Source organism: Molossus molossus, unplaced genomic scaffold (genome assembly GCF_014108415.1).
Source record: "Molossus molossus isolate mMolMol1 unplaced genomic scaffold, mMolMol1.p scaffold_m16_p_17, whole genome shotgun sequence".
Classification (NCBI taxonomy): domain Eukaryota; kingdom Metazoa; phylum Chordata; class Mammalia; order Chiroptera; family Molossidae; genus Molossus; species Molossus molossus.
Window position 1 is genome coordinate 64,783,681 of NW_023425352.1, and position 18,442 is coordinate 64,802,122.

Genomic DNA, 18,442 nt, shown 5'->3' on the forward strand with positions numbered 1-18,442 from the left:
GCTTGTGTACTCTTGGGGGACCCTGCTGCCTGGTGGGGCTCAGCTCCTGATCAGTCACTGCTGGGGGCGAGTTCAGCTCCCAGTTTGCGCTGCTGCTGCTCCTGTTGCCAGGGGTTGTTCTCAGCTCCCAATCCTTTACTGCTGTTGGGGGCTGAAGATGCTCTGCACCTGGGATTTTGCTGCTGCTGGGGGGAGGGGCTACACTACAGCTCCGCTGCTGCAGTGGTCAGGGGCAGGTTTCAGCTGCCCTAGCCCTGCTGTTTGGTCTGGGGCACCGCTCTTGATGAGTCTTTGCTGATGCGCTGCTGTAGGCCTGGAGTCTGGGGCCTGGCCTGGAGTCTGGGGCCTGGCCTGGAGTCTGGGGCCTGGGCTGGCCCACTCTCCGCCGCAGGGCTGGGTCCTGGGCTGGGTGTGTGCTGCCGAGGGCCTGGGTCCTGGGCTCACTGCACGCAGCCACGGCCTGGGACCTGGGCTCTGTGTGCGCCACCATGGGCCTGGGTCTTGGGCTGGCTGTGTGCCGCCACGGGTCTGGAAACTTAGTACAATTTCTATTATTTTCCTGATTGTCTTTTTTCACAATTTTATATAAACTACATTAAATAGATTCACAATTTTTTAATTTCATCCCTTGGATTTAGCATCTTAGTGATTCTTTTTTTTTAAAGCAGTTTTGATGTTTACTTTTTTTTTTTAATCCTCACCCGAGGACATTTTCCAGTATTTTGTTCAGATAGAGTGGGAGGGAGAGAGAGAGAGAAACATCGACGTGAAAGGGACACATCGAGTGGTTGTCACTTGCTCAGCCCATCTAGGGCCAGGGACAAACTGCAACCGAGGTACGTGCCCCCAGCGGGAACCGAACCTGTGTCTCTCTGGACTGCAGGCCGATGCTCTAACCGCTGAGCCAAACCGGCCAGGGCGCATCTTGGTGATTCTTTATCAACTATTGCATTGTTGATTTCAAAATACCAATGACCTTTTTTTTTTAATCCTCACCCAAGGATATGTTTTCATTGATTTTCAGGGCGTAGGGGAGAAGAGAGAAAAATCGAAGTGAGAGAAATGTCTATCTGTTGCCTCTCATATGTGCCCTGATGGGCATTGAACCCACAGCCTAGGTATGTGCCCTGCCTGGGAATCGAACCTGCAACTTTGTGGTGTATGGGACAATGCTCCAATCAACCAAGCCACCCAGCTAGGGCAAAATGGCAATATTCTTAATGTTATTCCTTCTACATTTGTTAGCAGGCATTCTCTAACAGGTAGCTTTTACTTCCACCCTTTATTTTAGTGTTACTGTGGACTTGTGGATGTTTTTGTTTATCTCATTTTTCTGTTACTATAATTATTCTTTCTGATGCCTTTATTGTCCTTTTAGTCTGTCTCGTTTCCTTTTGTCAAGTTCCTTTTGCTCTTTGAGCACTTCCTGTCTTATTGATACAACAGGATATTCCATGCTTGCTTTGTACTATTCCTTCCTTGGTCCTGAAGTCAGCCATTTTTCTAAGGATCATCTTTTTCTGGCTTGGAAATGATCAATCTTCTAAAAGATCTATAAAATACTCACTTCCATTTTGAGCAGTTTTTCCCTAAAATTAGTCTTTTTCTTCTTCTTTATTCTCTAAGTTTTTTGGAAGAGTGTTAGGGAACTCTATGAGTTTGCTTGTTAACTATTCTAGTATTTATCAAATCATTCCTTTCTATGCTATGTCATTTAAAACCACAACTTGACAGTACTTTACTTTTCATGTTTATCGACTTGCCATTTCTAGGTTAATAGATTCTTGTACAAATTGAATTATTTTGCTTTACTTGGTAATGTAGGCTGTGGATGCCAAAAGAGGAAAAGAAGGTAGACTTAAAAACTGGTAGAGTACGTCGAAAAGCCATTTTTGGAGGTGAAGAGGATGAGTCTGGAGATAGTGATATTGAAGATGATGAAGAAATGTTTGAAGGTGACAGGTTGCAGAATAGCTGTAGTGATGAAACAGAAGAGGAAGAAGATGTTGAAATGACTGGTAAAATGTACATGGCTGATAAAGGTGTCAAACGGCAGAGACTTGAGATGGAAGAAGATACCGAGATAGATTTGCCAGCATTTGCTGACAGTGAAGATGACCTTGAGAGGAACTCAGAGGATGAAGAAGTCGAGGAAGCTGATGAAAGCAGTGAAGAAGAGGGTTCCACTGCAGAAAGAGCAAGAGATGTTTTAGAATCTGAGGTTTTAAAAAAAGGCAGTAAACCAGGTCTTTTACAAAGTAATGGTCTGAGTGACAGTTTTAATCTGAAGAAGACAGTGAAAAAAGCAACCCTCACTACCTCAGATTCAGGTCATTGCACAGCTGAAGAGGCATTTGCATCTGAAGATGAATCCGAAGAAAGCTCCTCTTTCAGTACAGAGGAAGAGGATTCAGAAAATGAAGATGTCGTTAGGAAAAAGTTTCCAAAGCCTTCTCAAGTGGTCAGTGGTCAGAAACTGGGGTCAGAGAACTTACTTGATGAGGCCAGTGATATAGAAGACTTACTCAAAGAAGAAGAGGATTATAAGGAAGAAAATAATTATTCCACAGAAACGTCAGGTATGCTTAAATTTAATTTAACTGCCATTATAAACTTGGTACTGAAATGTTCTACAAATAGAATGTGTACATCGGGGAGTCTGCCGTTTTGGATATTTTGTTAACTGTTCAAATATTGGTCCCCATAAAAGGATTTCAGGATGAATCAGCAGTGAGCTTGAAGCAGAGATGACAAACAGACTTAATTGATGTTGGCATTGGTCCTTTCAGGTGTCCTCAAGTGGAAGGAAGACCTTTCCAGAAAGGCAGCTGAGGCGTTTCTGAGACAGCAACAAGCAGCTCCAAATCTACAAAAGCTTGTGTATGGAACAGGTAAAAGGTGTCTGGTTCAGATCTAGAAGCATTATAGTTTCTTAGACTTTTCTGAAAATGCAATGAGGAAATTGATTGGAGATTTGAGTGGTACTTGTGATTTCCATGAAATATTTCTGGCTGTCATAGTTTATATTTGACAGATATTGTTTTTTTGTTTTTAGTATATCTTTACTGCTTTTTTAGAGAGATAGGAAGGGAGAGAGAGATAGAAACATAGATGTGAGAAAGACACATCGATTAGCTGCCTCCTGCACGCTGCCCACTGGGGACTGAACCTGCAACCCAGGCATGTACCCTGACTGGGGAAGGAACTGGGACCTCTCAGTCCATGGGACAATGCTCAGTCCGCCGAGTCACACTGGCTGGGTTGGCATATGTTTTAATCATCAGTTTATGAGAATCATAAATTTGGTCACATGAAATAGATTTATGAGTTTGCCATAAAACTTTTGATGAGAATACTCTTCCTGCCCTGGCCAGTTTGGCTCAGCGGTTAGAGTGTCGGCCTGCGGTCCGGAGAGACCCGGGTTCGGTTCCCGCTAAGGGCATGTACTTCGGTTGCAGTTTGTCCCTGGCCCTGGTTGGTCGTGCGGGTGGCAGCCACTCGATGTGTCCCTTCACATCGATGTTTCTCTCTCTCTCTCCCTTCCTCTCTCTCCCTCCCATTCTATCTGTACAAAAAATGGAAAAATACCCTCGGGTGAGGATTAAAAAAAAAAAAAAGGAGAATACTCTTCCTTGTGTCATTTTGTGCTCTCTATACAAAGTCCTTTATGGTAGAATTTAGTGCCAAGAAAATACAAGATGATGAACTTTATATTGTGGTCCCTAACTACTACATGATTAGAACAAGGCCAAAGGAGTATACATAAGCTATGAGCATTGAATCAAGAGGTTGGTGTGTGTGTATATTGATTTCCATTCAGCTTTTGCTTATGAACTCCAAGTGATTAGGGATTCAACATTCTTTCAGGTAAATTTGTTAAGATAATTGAAAGTTCTGCTTGTAAATGTCCCTTTCCTCCCCCAACCCCCATTATTCTCCCTCCTCAATGGACTCTTTGCTACTGCCCTGCAGGAAGGCAGAAGTCTTCCAGACATGTTAAGCAGTAGTTCCCTGACTTTTCTCTGACTGATGTGTTCAGTGTCACCATCATTTCTACAACAAAGAGGGACCCTCAGTCCCATGTCCTCCAGGATACAGATTTGTTCTCACTTTTCTATTTTGGTGGTCTCTTTAGTGACAGAGAATAATGAAGAAGATGGTGATACCAAGGAGGAGCTTGGAGGGTTGTTTCGTGTCAGCCAGCCTGCCAGAGAGTGCAAGTACAAGGCTGACTCTTTGGACTGCTCCAGATTTCACTTGGAGGTGCCCCACGATTGGGATTCAGAGGAGGTAAGGCTAAGTATAAATAGTATGTTTGATTTAGAGAAATAGAGAATTGTTCTAAAAGAAGATCAGGTGATTTTAATATTGCCTACCTGTTATTTTATAATACAACAGGATACTTTCCCAGATGTCGGAGTGGATATTTCATGCATCCTAAGCAATGAAATATTCTGAGTTCAGAACATATGCCCGTGTTATGGAGAAAAGGAAAATGTTCAAATTTTAGAATGGATGGTGTTTAAAGCATTGCACATAAGTTTTATACATTTAAATATTTTGTTTTGTAATTCAAATAAATCTAGTGTCCTTTAGTTAACAATTATAATTCTGCTGTTTGTAAACAAATACATCTCTGACACTGGTGGTAAACTTTCTTTCCTTGCTCACCACTTGGTAGTCACACTGGAATTCATTCAGTTCTCAAACTTGCCAGGCTTAATCCTATCTTACACCTCTAGTCTCTCTATTTTCTCTTCTGGAATATTCTTCTGATCTTCCCAAGTTGGCTTCTTTCAATGATTCAGTTTAACTTCAAAGATGTCCAGTCATTATCACATTAACAATTTTAATTTACTAAATATTCACTTAGGTACTTTTAGAGATTTTATGTAACCACTTTTTATGGTAAATTTTAATACAGATTTTAGAAGACCACATAGAATAGTTGTTTAACTTAATGGATTACTAGGTGAGGACCCTTGTTATCACCGTGTGTCCATCCTTGTCATAGTCCTCTCCCTCCCTGCAGAAGGAACCACAACTCTGTTGTAATCATTTTTTTCTTCTTCATTTTATCCTCCAAGTTTTCATCATTAAACACCATAATTTACTTCTACCGGGTTTTGGGGGTTTGGTTTTCACTGTGCCTTTCAAATCTTTAAATATACGATCCTTTTCTCTGCCCCCCCCAACACTTATAATTAATTTGTTTAAGAAACCAAGTATTGGTGTGTAGAGTTTCTCATATTCTGGACTTCATGGATTCTATTGCAGCACTTTGTGCAGTTTATCAAGCTCCTCGGTCCTCTGTATTTCCTATAAATTATTATAGAGAAATAGCAGAACTTGTGATGATGGGAACTAAATATGAACTGTCTAAGTGTGGCGTCTTGTGGCTGTTGAGCACTTTAAATGTTTAGTGAGACAGAAGAACTAAATTTTTAAGTTTTATTTAATCTTAATTAATTAGAATTTAAATAACCACGTGGTTGTAGCTACCTTATGGACAACATATCTCGAGGTCTGATTGGATTTAGGTTTGATTTTTATTTTCATCAAGACTGCATCCTAGGTGGTGGTGTTTTTCCATTAGGAGGCACATAAAGTCATCTTGTGATGTTAAAAGCTTTTGATCCTCATTGCCTAGATGCATTAATTTATAAGGATGTAAAATGGTGATATTTTGTTCCAATTTCTCTGTAGTGTTTATTAACTAGAATACTTCTAGAAACTTCTCTTCATCTACTGTTTGTTTGCACAGTTCTATATATAAATGCTTGATTTTTTTTTTTATCAGATTTCAGAATGATTCTCCAAAGGTGACTTTTTTCTTTTAAGTATCATTTTGAGCTTACAGATTTAAATACAGTTGAGTGTTTTCTTCCATTGCACTTGTTACTTTTTTGATGCTCAGGTTTATTCTATCCGTGGCTAGTGGGAGTCTTTACACATTGGTCCCTAGGTTCTTTGGACATGATCCTAATGGTCCTTGATTCCTTTGTTGCTGTCTGATATGCTAAGGTGTTCCAGTATCAGCCAGACTTGGAAGCAGCCATAAAAAGTTCTGATTTCTTTTAGTACAGAATGGTATTTCAGCATCACGATCTAGGCATAGGAATATTCATTACTATAAGTTGGTCATTGTTTCTAGGCCTTTTCAGTGACCAGATTGAGAAGAATTCACACACATATTTCCAATTCAGATTCAGAACTACAGGGTTTTTATTTAACTTCTTTTATCTTACATTTGTAACTGTTTTTCCAATGGAGAAATTATTCCCTGTTTAGTGAAATTATAAAATTGTATAATTAGTTGTTTGCTTTATTTTATGCATTATACATGAAAACAGTATCAGCATGACATTATACATTACTATTAATATGATTACTAAAACAGTTAAATTTTCTCCCTCATATACTTTCCCATTTCTCTTTTCAAAAGTGACTACACCATTTTTTTAAAAATATGTTTTTATGCATTTTTTTTTAAAGAGAGAGGAAGGGAGTGAAAGATAGAAATACCGATGTGAGAGAGAAACATCAATCAGCTGCCTCCTGCATGCCTTCTACTGGAGATCAAGCCCACAACTCAGGCATGTGCCCTGATTGGGAATTGAACTGGGACCTCTTAGTCCACGGGACAACACTCAATCCACTGAGCCACACTATGCAAAAGTGACTAAACCATTTAACATTTTTACCAAAAGTGGTTTCTGATTTCTCACATCCTCACCAATACTTGTTATTGTCTGTTTTGTTGTTGTTGTTGTTGTTATTGCCATCCAAGGCATGTGAGTGGTATCTTATTATGGTTTTGATTTGCCTTTCCCTGATGGCTGATTATGTTAGACACCTTTTTATTTGGTTATTGGCCATATTTGTATATGTTATTTAAAGAAATGTCTGTTTGTATAATTTACTCATTTTAAAAATTGGGTTGTCTTTTTTAAATATATTTTTATTGATTTTTTTTTTTTTAAGAGAGAGAGGAAGAGAGGTAGAAACATCGATGAGAGAACATCAATCAGCTGCCTCCTGCATGCCCTCTACTGGGGGTCAAGCCCGCAACCCTGCCTGGGAATTGATCAGGAGACCTTTGGTGCATGGGAGGATGCTCAGTCCACTGAGCCACACCAGCTGGGCGAGTCGTCTTTTATCGTGGAGTTGTAAGAGTAGATTATATATTCAGGATAGAAGTTCCTTATCAAATATATGATTTAAAAATAATTTTTCCCATTTTGTAGGTTGTATTTTTTATGCCCTTTGAATTCAAGCACAAAGTTTTAAATTTTGATGAAGTGCCAGTCTATATTTTTGATGTTGTGTGTTTGGTATCATAGCCAAGGAACTATTGCCAAATCCAAGATCATGAAGATTTACTCCTGTGTTTTCATCTAAGGGTTTTATAATTTAACTCTTACGTTAAGGTCTTCAATCTATTTTGAGTTTTTATATTTGGTGTGATGTGAATCTAATTTAATTCTTTTTCATATGGAGATCCAGTTGTCCTAGCACTATTTGTTGAAAAGACTGTTCCTTCCCCATTGCCTTGTCTTGGCACCCTGGGCAAAAAAAAAAAAAAAAAATCACTTTACACTTGACCATAAATATATGGGTTTATTTATGGACTCTTAATTATATTCCATTGGTATATATGTCATTCCTTGCCAGCCTAATTCTGTTTTCATTACCATTGTTTTGTAGTAAGTTCTGAAATTGGAAAGTGTGAATCTTTCAACTTTGTTTTCTTTTTCAATATTGTTTAGTCTATTCTAGATCTCTTGGGTTTTCTCTGTTTTAGGACTAGCTTTTCCATTTCTACAAAGAAGCCAGCTGGGATTCTGATAGAGATTATATTGAATCTATAGCTCACTTTGGATAGTATTGCTGTCTTAACAATATTAAGTCTTCTGATCCATTAAGGTGGGGTGCCTTTTTATTTTTTATTTTTTTTAATCCTCACCTGAGGACACTTGTGCATTCATTCATCTTCAGGTAGAGCTAGAGGGAGAGAAGAAGAGAGAGAGAGAAACATTGATGTGAGAGAGACACATTGAGTGGTTGCCACCCACACGACCCCAAGTGGGGCTGGGGACAAACGGCAACCAAGGTACCTGCCCTTAGCGGGAACCGAACCAGATAGATCTCTCTGAACTGCGGGCTGACACTCTAACCGCTAAGCCAAACCAGCCAGGGCGCCTTTCTATTTTTTTGCATCTTAAATGTCTTCCAAGAATGTTTTGCATTTATCAGTTTGCATTTTGTTGAATTTATTCCTAGCATTTTATTTATTTATTATTATTGTTTTTTTAAAGAAATACTATTAAAAAAATTTTTAATCTTTATTGTTGAATGTAAAATGTATTACAGATGTTCCACATTTTTCCCCCATTGACCCCCTCCTCCCCACTCTCGTCCCCCTCCCGTCTTTTCCCACACTATTATCTGTGTCCATTGGTTATGCATATAAGTTCTTTGGTTTATTTCTTCCCAACCCCCACCCCCAACCCCTTTCCCTTTGAGGTTTGTCAGTCTAGCAATGAATTTGTACTTCTTAAACTCTTCACCTTTTTCACCCATTCCCCCAACCTCCCTCCCAACTGGCAACCAAAAAATGTTCTCTGTATCTATAAGAATGTTTCTGTTCTACCTGTTCATTTTGTTTGTAGATTCCATTGTCGATAGATATGTATTCATTGCCATTTTGTTTGTTCATATATTTTATCTTTTTATTCAAAAAGACCCTTCAGCATTTCATATAATAATGGTTTGGTGGTGATGAACTCCTTTAACTTTTTCTTGTTTGGGAAAGTCTTTATATGTCCATCGATTCTAAATGCCAGCTTTGCAGGATAGAGTAATCTTGGTTGTAGGTTCTTGCTTTTCATCGCTGAATATTTCTTGCCACACCCTTCTGGCCTGCAAAGTTTCTTTTGAGAAATCAGCTGACAGCCTTATGGGAACTCCCTTGTAGGTAACTAGCTGCCTTTTTCTTGCTGCTTTTAAGATTCTCTCTTTGTCTTGAACCTTTTGCATTTTGATGATGATGTGTCTTGGTGTGGGCCTCTTGGGGTTTATCTTGTTTGGGACTCTCTGTGCTTCCTGGACTTGTATGTCTGTTTCCTTCACCAAGTTAGGGAAGTTTTCTGCAATTATTGTTTCAAACAGGTTTTCAATTTCTTGTTCTCTCTCTTCTCCTTCTGGCACCCCGAAGATGCGAATGTTGGCACGCTTGAAGTTGTCCCAGAGGCTCCTTACACTATCCTCATTTTTTTGGATTCTTTTTTCTTTTTGCTGTTCTGATTGGGTGTTTTTTGCTTCCTTATATTCCAAATCGATGGTTTGCTCCTTGGATTTATGTACTCTATTATTGAAGCTGTGTAAATTATTCTTTATTTCAGTTAATGCCTCCTTCACTTCTAACTGTGCATCCATGATTTCTGACTGGTCCTTTTTTATGCTCTTGAGGCCCTCACTAAGTTCATTGAGCATCCTTATAAGCAGTATTTTGAACTCAGCATCTGTTAGGTTGCTTATCTCTATTTCGCTTAGTTCTTGGGGTTTTTTTCTGTTCTATCATTTGGGACCTGTTTCTTTGTCTCCTCATTTTGGCTGCCTCCCTGTGTTTCAGTGTATTACTTAACGAGAGGTATGGGGCTCGCTGAGACCCGATGCTGCTCGTTTGAAAGAATTTAGGAAAAACCTGAAGCAGGATCCAAGACAGCCCAATCCTATGGTTAAGCAAATGGCAACAGCTTGGGTGGGCCTAAAAGTTGGGTGGGGTGGGGCGGGGCCTCAGGGAGTCACCAGGGCGAGGCTACCAGCATGAGCCAGGTTGCTGGAGTCCCAGATATGGCCGCTGTCTGCCACCTCAGGGAAGGGCTCACCAAAGGAACAAAGGCCTCTGACAGTACGTTTGTCCTGGAGAAAGCCCCCTCTCCAGCCCTCGCTCCAGTGCCAAACAGCTCAGTTCTTCCCTGTATGTCTCTGGTGCCCCTTGAGCTGCCTCCCCTCCAAGCTTAGAGGGAGAGAGTCCGATAATTTCGTGCGCGGGCAATTTAAGGAGCTGCCTGGGGCTCCAGCCGCTTCAGCTTCCCTGAGCCTCAGTTCCTGCTGGTTTTTCCAGCCAGAAGTTATGGGGATTCTCTTCCTGGCACTGGAACCCTGAGTGGGGCACCTGGTGTGGGACGGGGACCCCTCAGTCCTCAGGAAGGACCTTCCCAGCCGAGGTATGCTCCTGATTTTTATCCGCCACACTTGGGTGTGGGACCAGCCTGTCCCGCCGCCGCCACCCCTCTCGCCTCCGCCCCTCCGCCCTTCCTACCAGTCTGGATGTGGCTGCTGCTTTAATTCCGTAGTTGTAGGACTTCCATTCAGCTTGATTTCAGGCGGTTTTGAATGATGGTTGTTCTGTAGTTTAGTTGTAACTTTGATGTAATTTTTTTTCTAAAATTAAAACTTGAACTGCCATTTGACCCAGTGATCCCACTTCTAGGAATATACCCTAAGAAGCCTGAAACACCAATCAGAAAGAATATATGTACCCCCATGTTTGTAGCAGCACTATTTACAATAGCTAAGATCTGAAACAGCCCAAATGTCCATCAGTAGACGAATGGATAGAAAAGCAGTGGTACATATACACAATGGAGTACTATGCAGCTGTAAGAAAGAAAGATCTCTTATCCTTTGAGACAACATGGAAGGACCTGGAAAGTGTCATCCAACACGAAACAAGCCAAACAGAGAAAGACAAGTATCATATGATCTCACTTATTTGTGGAATATAATGAACATAACAGTCTTAGGAATGGGGTAGTCTCAGAGATGTGGAAGGGGTATGCAGACTGACAATCCCCAGAAGAGGCGGTGGTGGGGGAGAGATAAACCACAAAACTTATATGCATGTATGCATGAACAATGGACATGGACAACAAAGCTCAGGAGAGGGCGGGGAGGGGAAAAAGGAGAAACATCTGTAACAAAAATAAATTAATTGATTAAATAAAAAATAAAAATTAAAAAAAAATAAATGTCCAATAAGCATAAAAAAAATTTTTGTTTTCTAATTAATTTTTAGAGAGAGAGGAAGGAAGGGGGGAAGAGAGATAGAAACATTGATAAGAGAGATTATTGATTGGCTGCCTCCAGCATGTCCCCCCACTGGGGAGTGAGCCCACAGCCCAGGCATGTGCCCTGACTGGGAATCGAACCGGGAACCTCTTGGTGTATGGGTCGATGCTCAACCACTGAGCCACAATGGCCAGGCTATTCCTAGCATTTTATTCTTTCTGATGCTATTATAAAAGGAACTGTTTTCTCATTTTCCTTTCGGGATTTTTAAAAATTTCATTCATTTATTTATTTTTTTTAAATTTATTGTTATTGTTGAATGTACTAAAAATGTTCTTCATTTTTCCCCTATTGACCCCCCTCCTCCCCATTCCCGCCCCTCTCCTGCATTTTCTCACACTGTTGTCTGTGTCCATTGGTTATGCATATATACATATAAGTTCTTTGGTTTATCTCTTCCCCTCCTCCACTCTCCCTTTTGAGGTTTGTCAATCTAACAACCAATTTGTACTTCTTAATCCCTTCAACCATTCTCCAACCCCCCCTCCCATCTGGCAACCAACAAAATTTCTCTATAAGAATGTTTCTGTTCTGCTTGTTCATTTTGTTTGTAGATTCAGTTGTCGATAGATACGTATTCATTGCCATTTTGTTTGTTCATATATATATATATTTTTTTCAAGAAGACCCTTCAACATTTCGTATAATAATGGTTTGGTGGTGATGAACTCCTTTAGCTTTTCCTCGTCTGGGAAACTTTATATGGCCATCGATTCTAAATGCCAGTTTTGCAGGATAGAGTAATCTTGGTTGTAGGTTCTTGCTTTTCATCATTCTGAATATTTCTTGCCACTCCCTTCTGGCCTGCAGTTTCTTTTGCGAAATCCCCATTTGACAGCCTTATGGGAACTCCCTTGTAGGTAACTAACTGCTTTTCTCTTGCTGCTTTTAAGATTCTCTCTTTGTCTTGAACCTTTGCATTTTGATGATGATGTGTCTTGGTGTGAGCCTCTTGGGGTTTATCTTGTTTGGGACTCTCTGTGCTTCCTGGACTTGTATGTCTGTTTCCTTCACCAAGTTAGGGAAGTTTTCTGCCATTATTATTTCAAACAGGTTTTCAAATTCTTGTTCTCGCTCTTCTCCTTCTGGCACCCCCAAGATGCGAATGTTGGCACGCTTGCAGTTGTCCCAGAGGCTCCTTACACTATCCTCATTTTTTTTGGATTCTTTTTTCGTTTTGTTGTTCTGATTGGGTGCTTTTTGCTTTCTTATATTCCAAATTGATGGTTTGCTTCTTGGCTTTACCTACTCTACTATTGAGTCTGTGTAAATCATTCTTTATTTCAGTTAGTGCCTCCTTCATTTCCTACTGTGCATCCTTCATTTATGACTGCTCCTTTTTTATGCTCTTGAGGCCCTCACTAAGTTCATTGAGGTTCCCACTAAGTGCATTGAGCATCCTTATAAGCAGTCTTTTGAACTCTGCATCTATTAGGTTGCTTATCTCCATTTTATTTAGTTCTTTCCCTGGAGTTTCGTTGTGTTCTTCATTGGGAACCTGTTTCTTTGTCTCCTCATTTAGGCTGCCTTCCTGTGTTTGTTTCTATGTGTTAATTAATGAGAGGTGTGGGGCTAGCTGAGTCCAGATGCTGCTTGTTTGAAGGAATTTAAGAAAACCTGAAGCAGGATCCAAGACAGTCCAATCCCATGATAAAGCAACTGGCAACAGCTTGGATGGCCCTGAAAGTTGGGTGGGACAGGGCCTTAGGGAATCACCAGTGTGGGACACACAGTGTGAGCCAAGTTGCTGGAGTCGTAGATATGGTGGCTGTCTGCTGCCCCAGGAAAGGGCTCACCAAAGGAACAAAGGCCTCTGATAGCACATCTGTCCAGGAGAAAGCCTCCTCTCCAGCCCTCGCTCCAATGCCAAACAACTCAGTTCTTCCCATATGTCTCTGGTGTTTTTCAAGCTGCTTGACCCACGCTAGAGCCTGGAGGGTGTGAGTCTAAGTTCATGCATGGGCCTTTTAAGAGGAGCTGCCTGGGGCTTCTGCAGCCTCACCCTCTCTCAGCCTCAGTTCCCGCTGTTTTTTACCAGCCAGAAGTTATGGGACTTCTCTTCCTGGCACTGGAACCCTGAGCAGGGCACCCGGTGTGGGACGGGGACCCCTCAGTCCTCAGGGAGGATCTTCCCAGCCGAGGTGTCCTTCTGATTTTTATCCGCCACACATGGGTATGGGACCAGCCTGTCCACCTCCGCCCTCCTACCAGTCTCCATGTGGCTGCTGCTTTAATTCTGTAGTTGTAGGACTTCCATTCAGCTTGATTTCAGGCGGTTTTGAATGATGGTTGTTCTATAGCTTAGTTGTAACTTTGATGTGGTTGTGGGAGAACACGATACTGTGTTTACCTACTCTGCCATTTTGACCAGAAGTATAGGATTTTTAAAAAATTGCTAATGTATAGAAATAAAATTTATTATTCTATGTTAATCTAGTATTTTACAACCTTGCTGAACTCCCTGATTGATTAGTTTTGATAGTTTTTTTTTTTTTTTTTAGTAGATTCCTTACGATTTTCTTTATACCAGATTATATCATCCGAGTAGAGGCAATTTTCCTTTCTAAACTGGATGCCTTTTATTTCAATGTCTTGCCTAATTGCCCTGACTAGAACATCTAATACAATGTTGAAAAGGAGTGAGAGCAGACATTCTTGTCCTATTCCTGATCTTAGGGGAAAGTGCTCAGTCTTTCACCATTAAATATGCTAGTGGTGGGATTTTTAATGGATGTCCTTTATCATATTGAGGAAGTTTCCTTCTTTTCGTAGTCAGTTGAATGCTTTTAATGGAGGTTCTAATTTTTTAAAAATAGTTTGGTCTTTGGTTCCCCTATGTTGATTATTAAGCTTAATGAAATAAGGATGGTCCGGGAACAGTTTGCCTATAGAGCTTTTTGGCATAAAATGGTAAAATGGTATGTTCATTAAATGCTTAGTGAGTGATTGTAGGCATAAAGGAATGAGTAAATGAACAAATGTGCTTTTTTGTCCATTGTAATTATGTTAGCCTTGAGGTTACTCTTCGAGAGTTGGGTTTTGTATGAAAACATGATTCATAACCAAGATATGATTCAGGTGAAAGCTCAGACCTGTGTGAGATTTCCATAAGTGTGGCTTTGAGGCCTTGGCAGTGAATGAATGATATGTTCTGTCTTATGTCAGATTCCACAGGAGACAAACTTTGAAATGCAGAGTTGTGTACAAGGTTTTATTCTATATTTGAGAGGTGCACCAAGCATCCACTACATGCGTACACTAGATGATCTGGCAGGTCTGAGCCTGAGCACTTCATCAGTGCTTTTTATACTACTATACCCATAAAGAACATTCTGTCCTTGTCAGAATATATTGTTGGTCAAAGGAATTAAGTTTTCAAACAGCCACCATAAGTCTGGAATAGTAAATAGTAAGATCAACTTTCTAAAAATACTGTTTAACTTCATTGCCATAAGAACACTAATAAACTTTGAATATCAGTTGAATTAGTACATATATGTTTACTTATGAGGTCAGTGGCTAATAGAACGTTTCCTATCTACTTTAATTAAGTTCTGGTGTTTCTGTGTAAGGTTATGAACACTATCAGAGATTGCTTTGTGACCGGGAAGTGGGAAGAGGATAAAGATGCAGCCAAGATCTTAGCAGAAGATGGTAAGTAAAGGGCTGTATTCTTCAACAAAGACTACTCCTCTGTAACTTCTTCCATGTCTTTGGTGTGGTCAAAAATATAGTCAGTTGTGAAGTGCTTGGTGAACACTGACACGAGATGGGTAATATTCTGGTTCTTCCTCTCGTGTTGACTTTATTTTCTCTCCCTGGTTAACTGACTTATTAGATAGGAACCTTGAAGAGAACTGGGAATCTTTCCATAAATTTTACATTGTGTTTGTTAAAAAAAGATTTTTGTGTGTGTGAAAAATATATTCAAATAGCATTTACATTTGCTTTTTAATGATATAGTATGCATTATAAAACACTTAGAATAAAAAGTTAATATTCTACCATAATCTCTACCACCTGTAAAAAAATCTTTTGTTAACCTTTTGAATTGTTTAAAATTTTTGTATAGACATATATGTATATATAAATTTTTCTTGCTATAATCATATGGTGTATAAATAGTCATTAAATAGTTCTTTGAAGATTTTGTGTTTATACCTTGAGTACTCTAATTCAGAGTTTTATTGTTTGATGTGTAAGTAATTTACTTTATGGACAAAGTAAATTACTTTATGGACCCTTGATATAACTTATGATCACTTTTTATTTTTATAAGATCAATTCATTAAAGTGAGAATTGTGACATAGCCTTATTTGTCATATAGTTGGAGCAGCCTCATTCCTTTTAATGGCTGTGTTGATGTGCCATCACTTACTTAACCATTAATGCTCATTGAATTTTTGTTTTTTATTCTTACAAATAAAGTCACAGTGAACATCCTTAATAATCTGTGGGAATATGTCTGTAGAGCAGATATTTAGACATGGAATTACTTTGCCAAAAATATATACATTTTAATTCTGAACTTAAATTGCCCTAAATGTCCCAAATGTCATACTTCTACTTGCCAGTTGGAATTAGCTTTAAAAACCATTTTGGTAAATTATAAAATACATTTTGTTTTTTAATTGGTATTACGTTAAACTGAAAAACTGATTTGGGAATAATTGAATCTTTTATACAGTATTCAGTTCTCTCCAGGAACACAATCTACTTCTAAGTCTTTTCTATCTCTAATTAAAGTTTTGTGCATCACCATATATTTCTTACCATTGTTGTTCCTAGCCAGTTTTATATTTTTGATTAAATTTTAATGGCTTTTTGTCATTTCTTTTCTTTTTCTTTCTTTTTTTTTTTTGACGTGATTCATTATACTAATAAACCTCTCACCCAAAATTTGGTTTGGAGATTGAGAGATGACAGCACACATGCATCAAGAAGATATGGACTCACTAATGAGGCGTTCTGGGGAGGGCAGGACATTCGTCCCAAGCTAGTTCAAATATAGCTTGAGAGAGCAGGGAGGGAAAGGAGGCTAGCTTGGCAGTGTTAATGGTGGTTAGCTGTGGAGCTATACAGGTTGGGGCAAAAGTAGGTGTACAGTTGTTAGTATGGGAAATAATATAGTAATTAATAAATAATAATACAAGAATAAACTCTGTGTTTTATGTAAACCTGCTTTTGCCCCAACCTGTATTTTTCTGTTGGCTAATGATGTTGAACATTTGTCATCTGTATGTATTCTTTGGTAAAATGTCTATGGATGTCTTTTGCCCTTTTTTAATTGGATAATTTATTTTATTTTACTGTTGAATATTGGAAGTTCTTTATAAATTTTATTCCATTGTTGGAGATGTGGTCTCCTATAGTTTGTCTTCTCATTTTCTTAACAGGACCTTTCATAGAGCAAAAGTTTTTCATTTTGATGAGGTCTAGTTTATTATTTTTTTGTCATGGGGATCATATAGTTGATGTAAGGTCTAAGAACAATTTCCTAGACCCTGAAGATTTTCTTCTATGTTTTCTAAAAGTTTTATAGCCTTTCTGTTCATGTCTATGATTTTTTTTTTTAATAAGATGTGAGGTTTAGGTCAAGGTTTATATTTTACTTGTGAGTGTAAGATTCCTCTAGCACTTTTTTTTCCATGAATTACTTTTGCAGCTTTGTCAAAGATTAGTTGAGCATTTGTGTATGAGTCTCTTTCTGGATTCTTTGTTTTTATTCATTCATGTGTCCGCCCCTTCACCAATACCAACTATCTTAGTTACTGTAATTATGTAGTAAACATTAATACTGGGTAGAGTGATTCATTATATTATTTTTTCTAAATATTGTTTATCTATCCTAGGGCCTGTGACTTTGCATATAAATTTTACAATAAGCTTGTCTATGTCTGCAAAGCACTTTGCTGGGATTTTGATAGGAGCCACATTAAATCAAAGATCAATTTGGGGAGAATCTTTACTATTTTGAGTATTACAATCCAGGAACATAGTATGTCTGTCCATTTAATTGTTTGATTTATTTCATCAGTGTTTCGTAATTTTTAGCATACTGATGGTGATTATATTTTGATAAGCTTATACTTATTTCATTTTGATTGATTCGATTTAATTTTGATTGCTTTTATTCTGTCGAACTCAATACTTCAACAAACTTCTTGCATAAGGGGACAGAATGATATTTTGGTAAATATTTTATGCTTTGGTAAATAGTAGATAGTTTATGCTTTGCAGGCTATATATTCTTTGTAGCAACTACTCAACTCTGCTGTGGTAGCATAAAAGCAGCCATAGACAATATGTAAACAAATGAGCATGGCTCTATTCCAGTAAAAATTTGTTTACAAAAACAAGGGGCTAGGTGTGTTTTACTACAATTAAAAAAAATGCATAAAGAAAACAAATAAAATGGTAGGCCATAGTTGGTCAACCTCTGGGATGAATAAATGAAGTCAGACTCATAGATGTAAGGATTTTCTAAACAAAGGGAAGAAAGGGAAAAGAGAGAGAAGAAGAAAGGAAAGGGAAATAAGGAGAGACGAATGCTATCTTTGCCTTGGGAATAGAAGAAGAAAACTAAAAAGAGCTATACTTGGGAAAGAAGAGTTATCAAATAGGCATTTTCCTCCAAATAACATACTTTTTCAAGTCTGAGGATCTCTAAGTGTTCTGCTTGTTTCAAACCTAGCTTCTGCTCAGGTGACATTGTAGATTCATCATCACAGTGACATTTTCTTAACAGTCTATCTCTGAGAAATTTTCCTTAACAGATTCGTCATTCTTCGTTTTACAGTTCTGGAGGCAGGAAAGTCAAGATCAACGTGCCCACAGGATTGGTGTCTGAGCTCTCTCTCTCCATGGACTGTATAGACAGCCAGTTCACATGGCCTTTCCTTGGTGCATGCATTCTTCTAATTTTCAGTTTGTTGATTTCTGCTCTTTATTATTTCTGCTTTTAGCTTTAGATTATTTTGCACTTTTAAATTGTCTTAGGTTATTGGTTTGAGAACTTGTCTAATTTCTAATGTGAGTATGTAGTACTGTAAAATGCCCTCTTAGCACTGCTTAGCTGTACCCCACAGATTTTAATAGCTGTATTTTTATTTATATTCAGTTCTGTGCATTTTTATATTTCTTTTGTGATTTCTCTTTGACCCATGCATTATTTAGAAATGTGTTGTTTAATAATCAAATGTTAAGAAAATTTCCGATTGTCTTTCTGTTATTGATTTCCAGTTTAATTATATTCTAAGACCATTCTCTCATGATTTCACACTATTTAGATTTGTTGTGCTTTGC

General features: G+C 38.7%; 1 protein-coding gene across 4 annotated transcripts in view; it reads left to right on the forward strand.

Moving 5' to 3' along the window:
* BMS1 (BMS1 ribosome biogenesis factor) overlaps positions 1-18,442 on the forward strand; it is a 48,834-nt gene that overhangs the window by 17,393 nt on the left and 12,999 nt on the right. For all 4 annotated transcript variants that reach the window (XM_036265490.1, XM_036265492.1, XM_036265493.1 and 1 more), the window contains 4 exons: positions 1,825-2,579; positions 2,790-2,891; positions 4,136-4,290; positions 14,709-14,790. In XM_036265490.1, the coding sequence (XP_036121383.1) occupies positions 1,825-2,579; positions 2,790-2,891; positions 4,136-4,290; positions 14,709-14,790 (1,094 nt within the window). The remainder of the gene's footprint in view (positions 1-1,824; positions 2,580-2,789; positions 2,892-4,135; positions 4,291-14,708; positions 14,791-18,442) is intronic.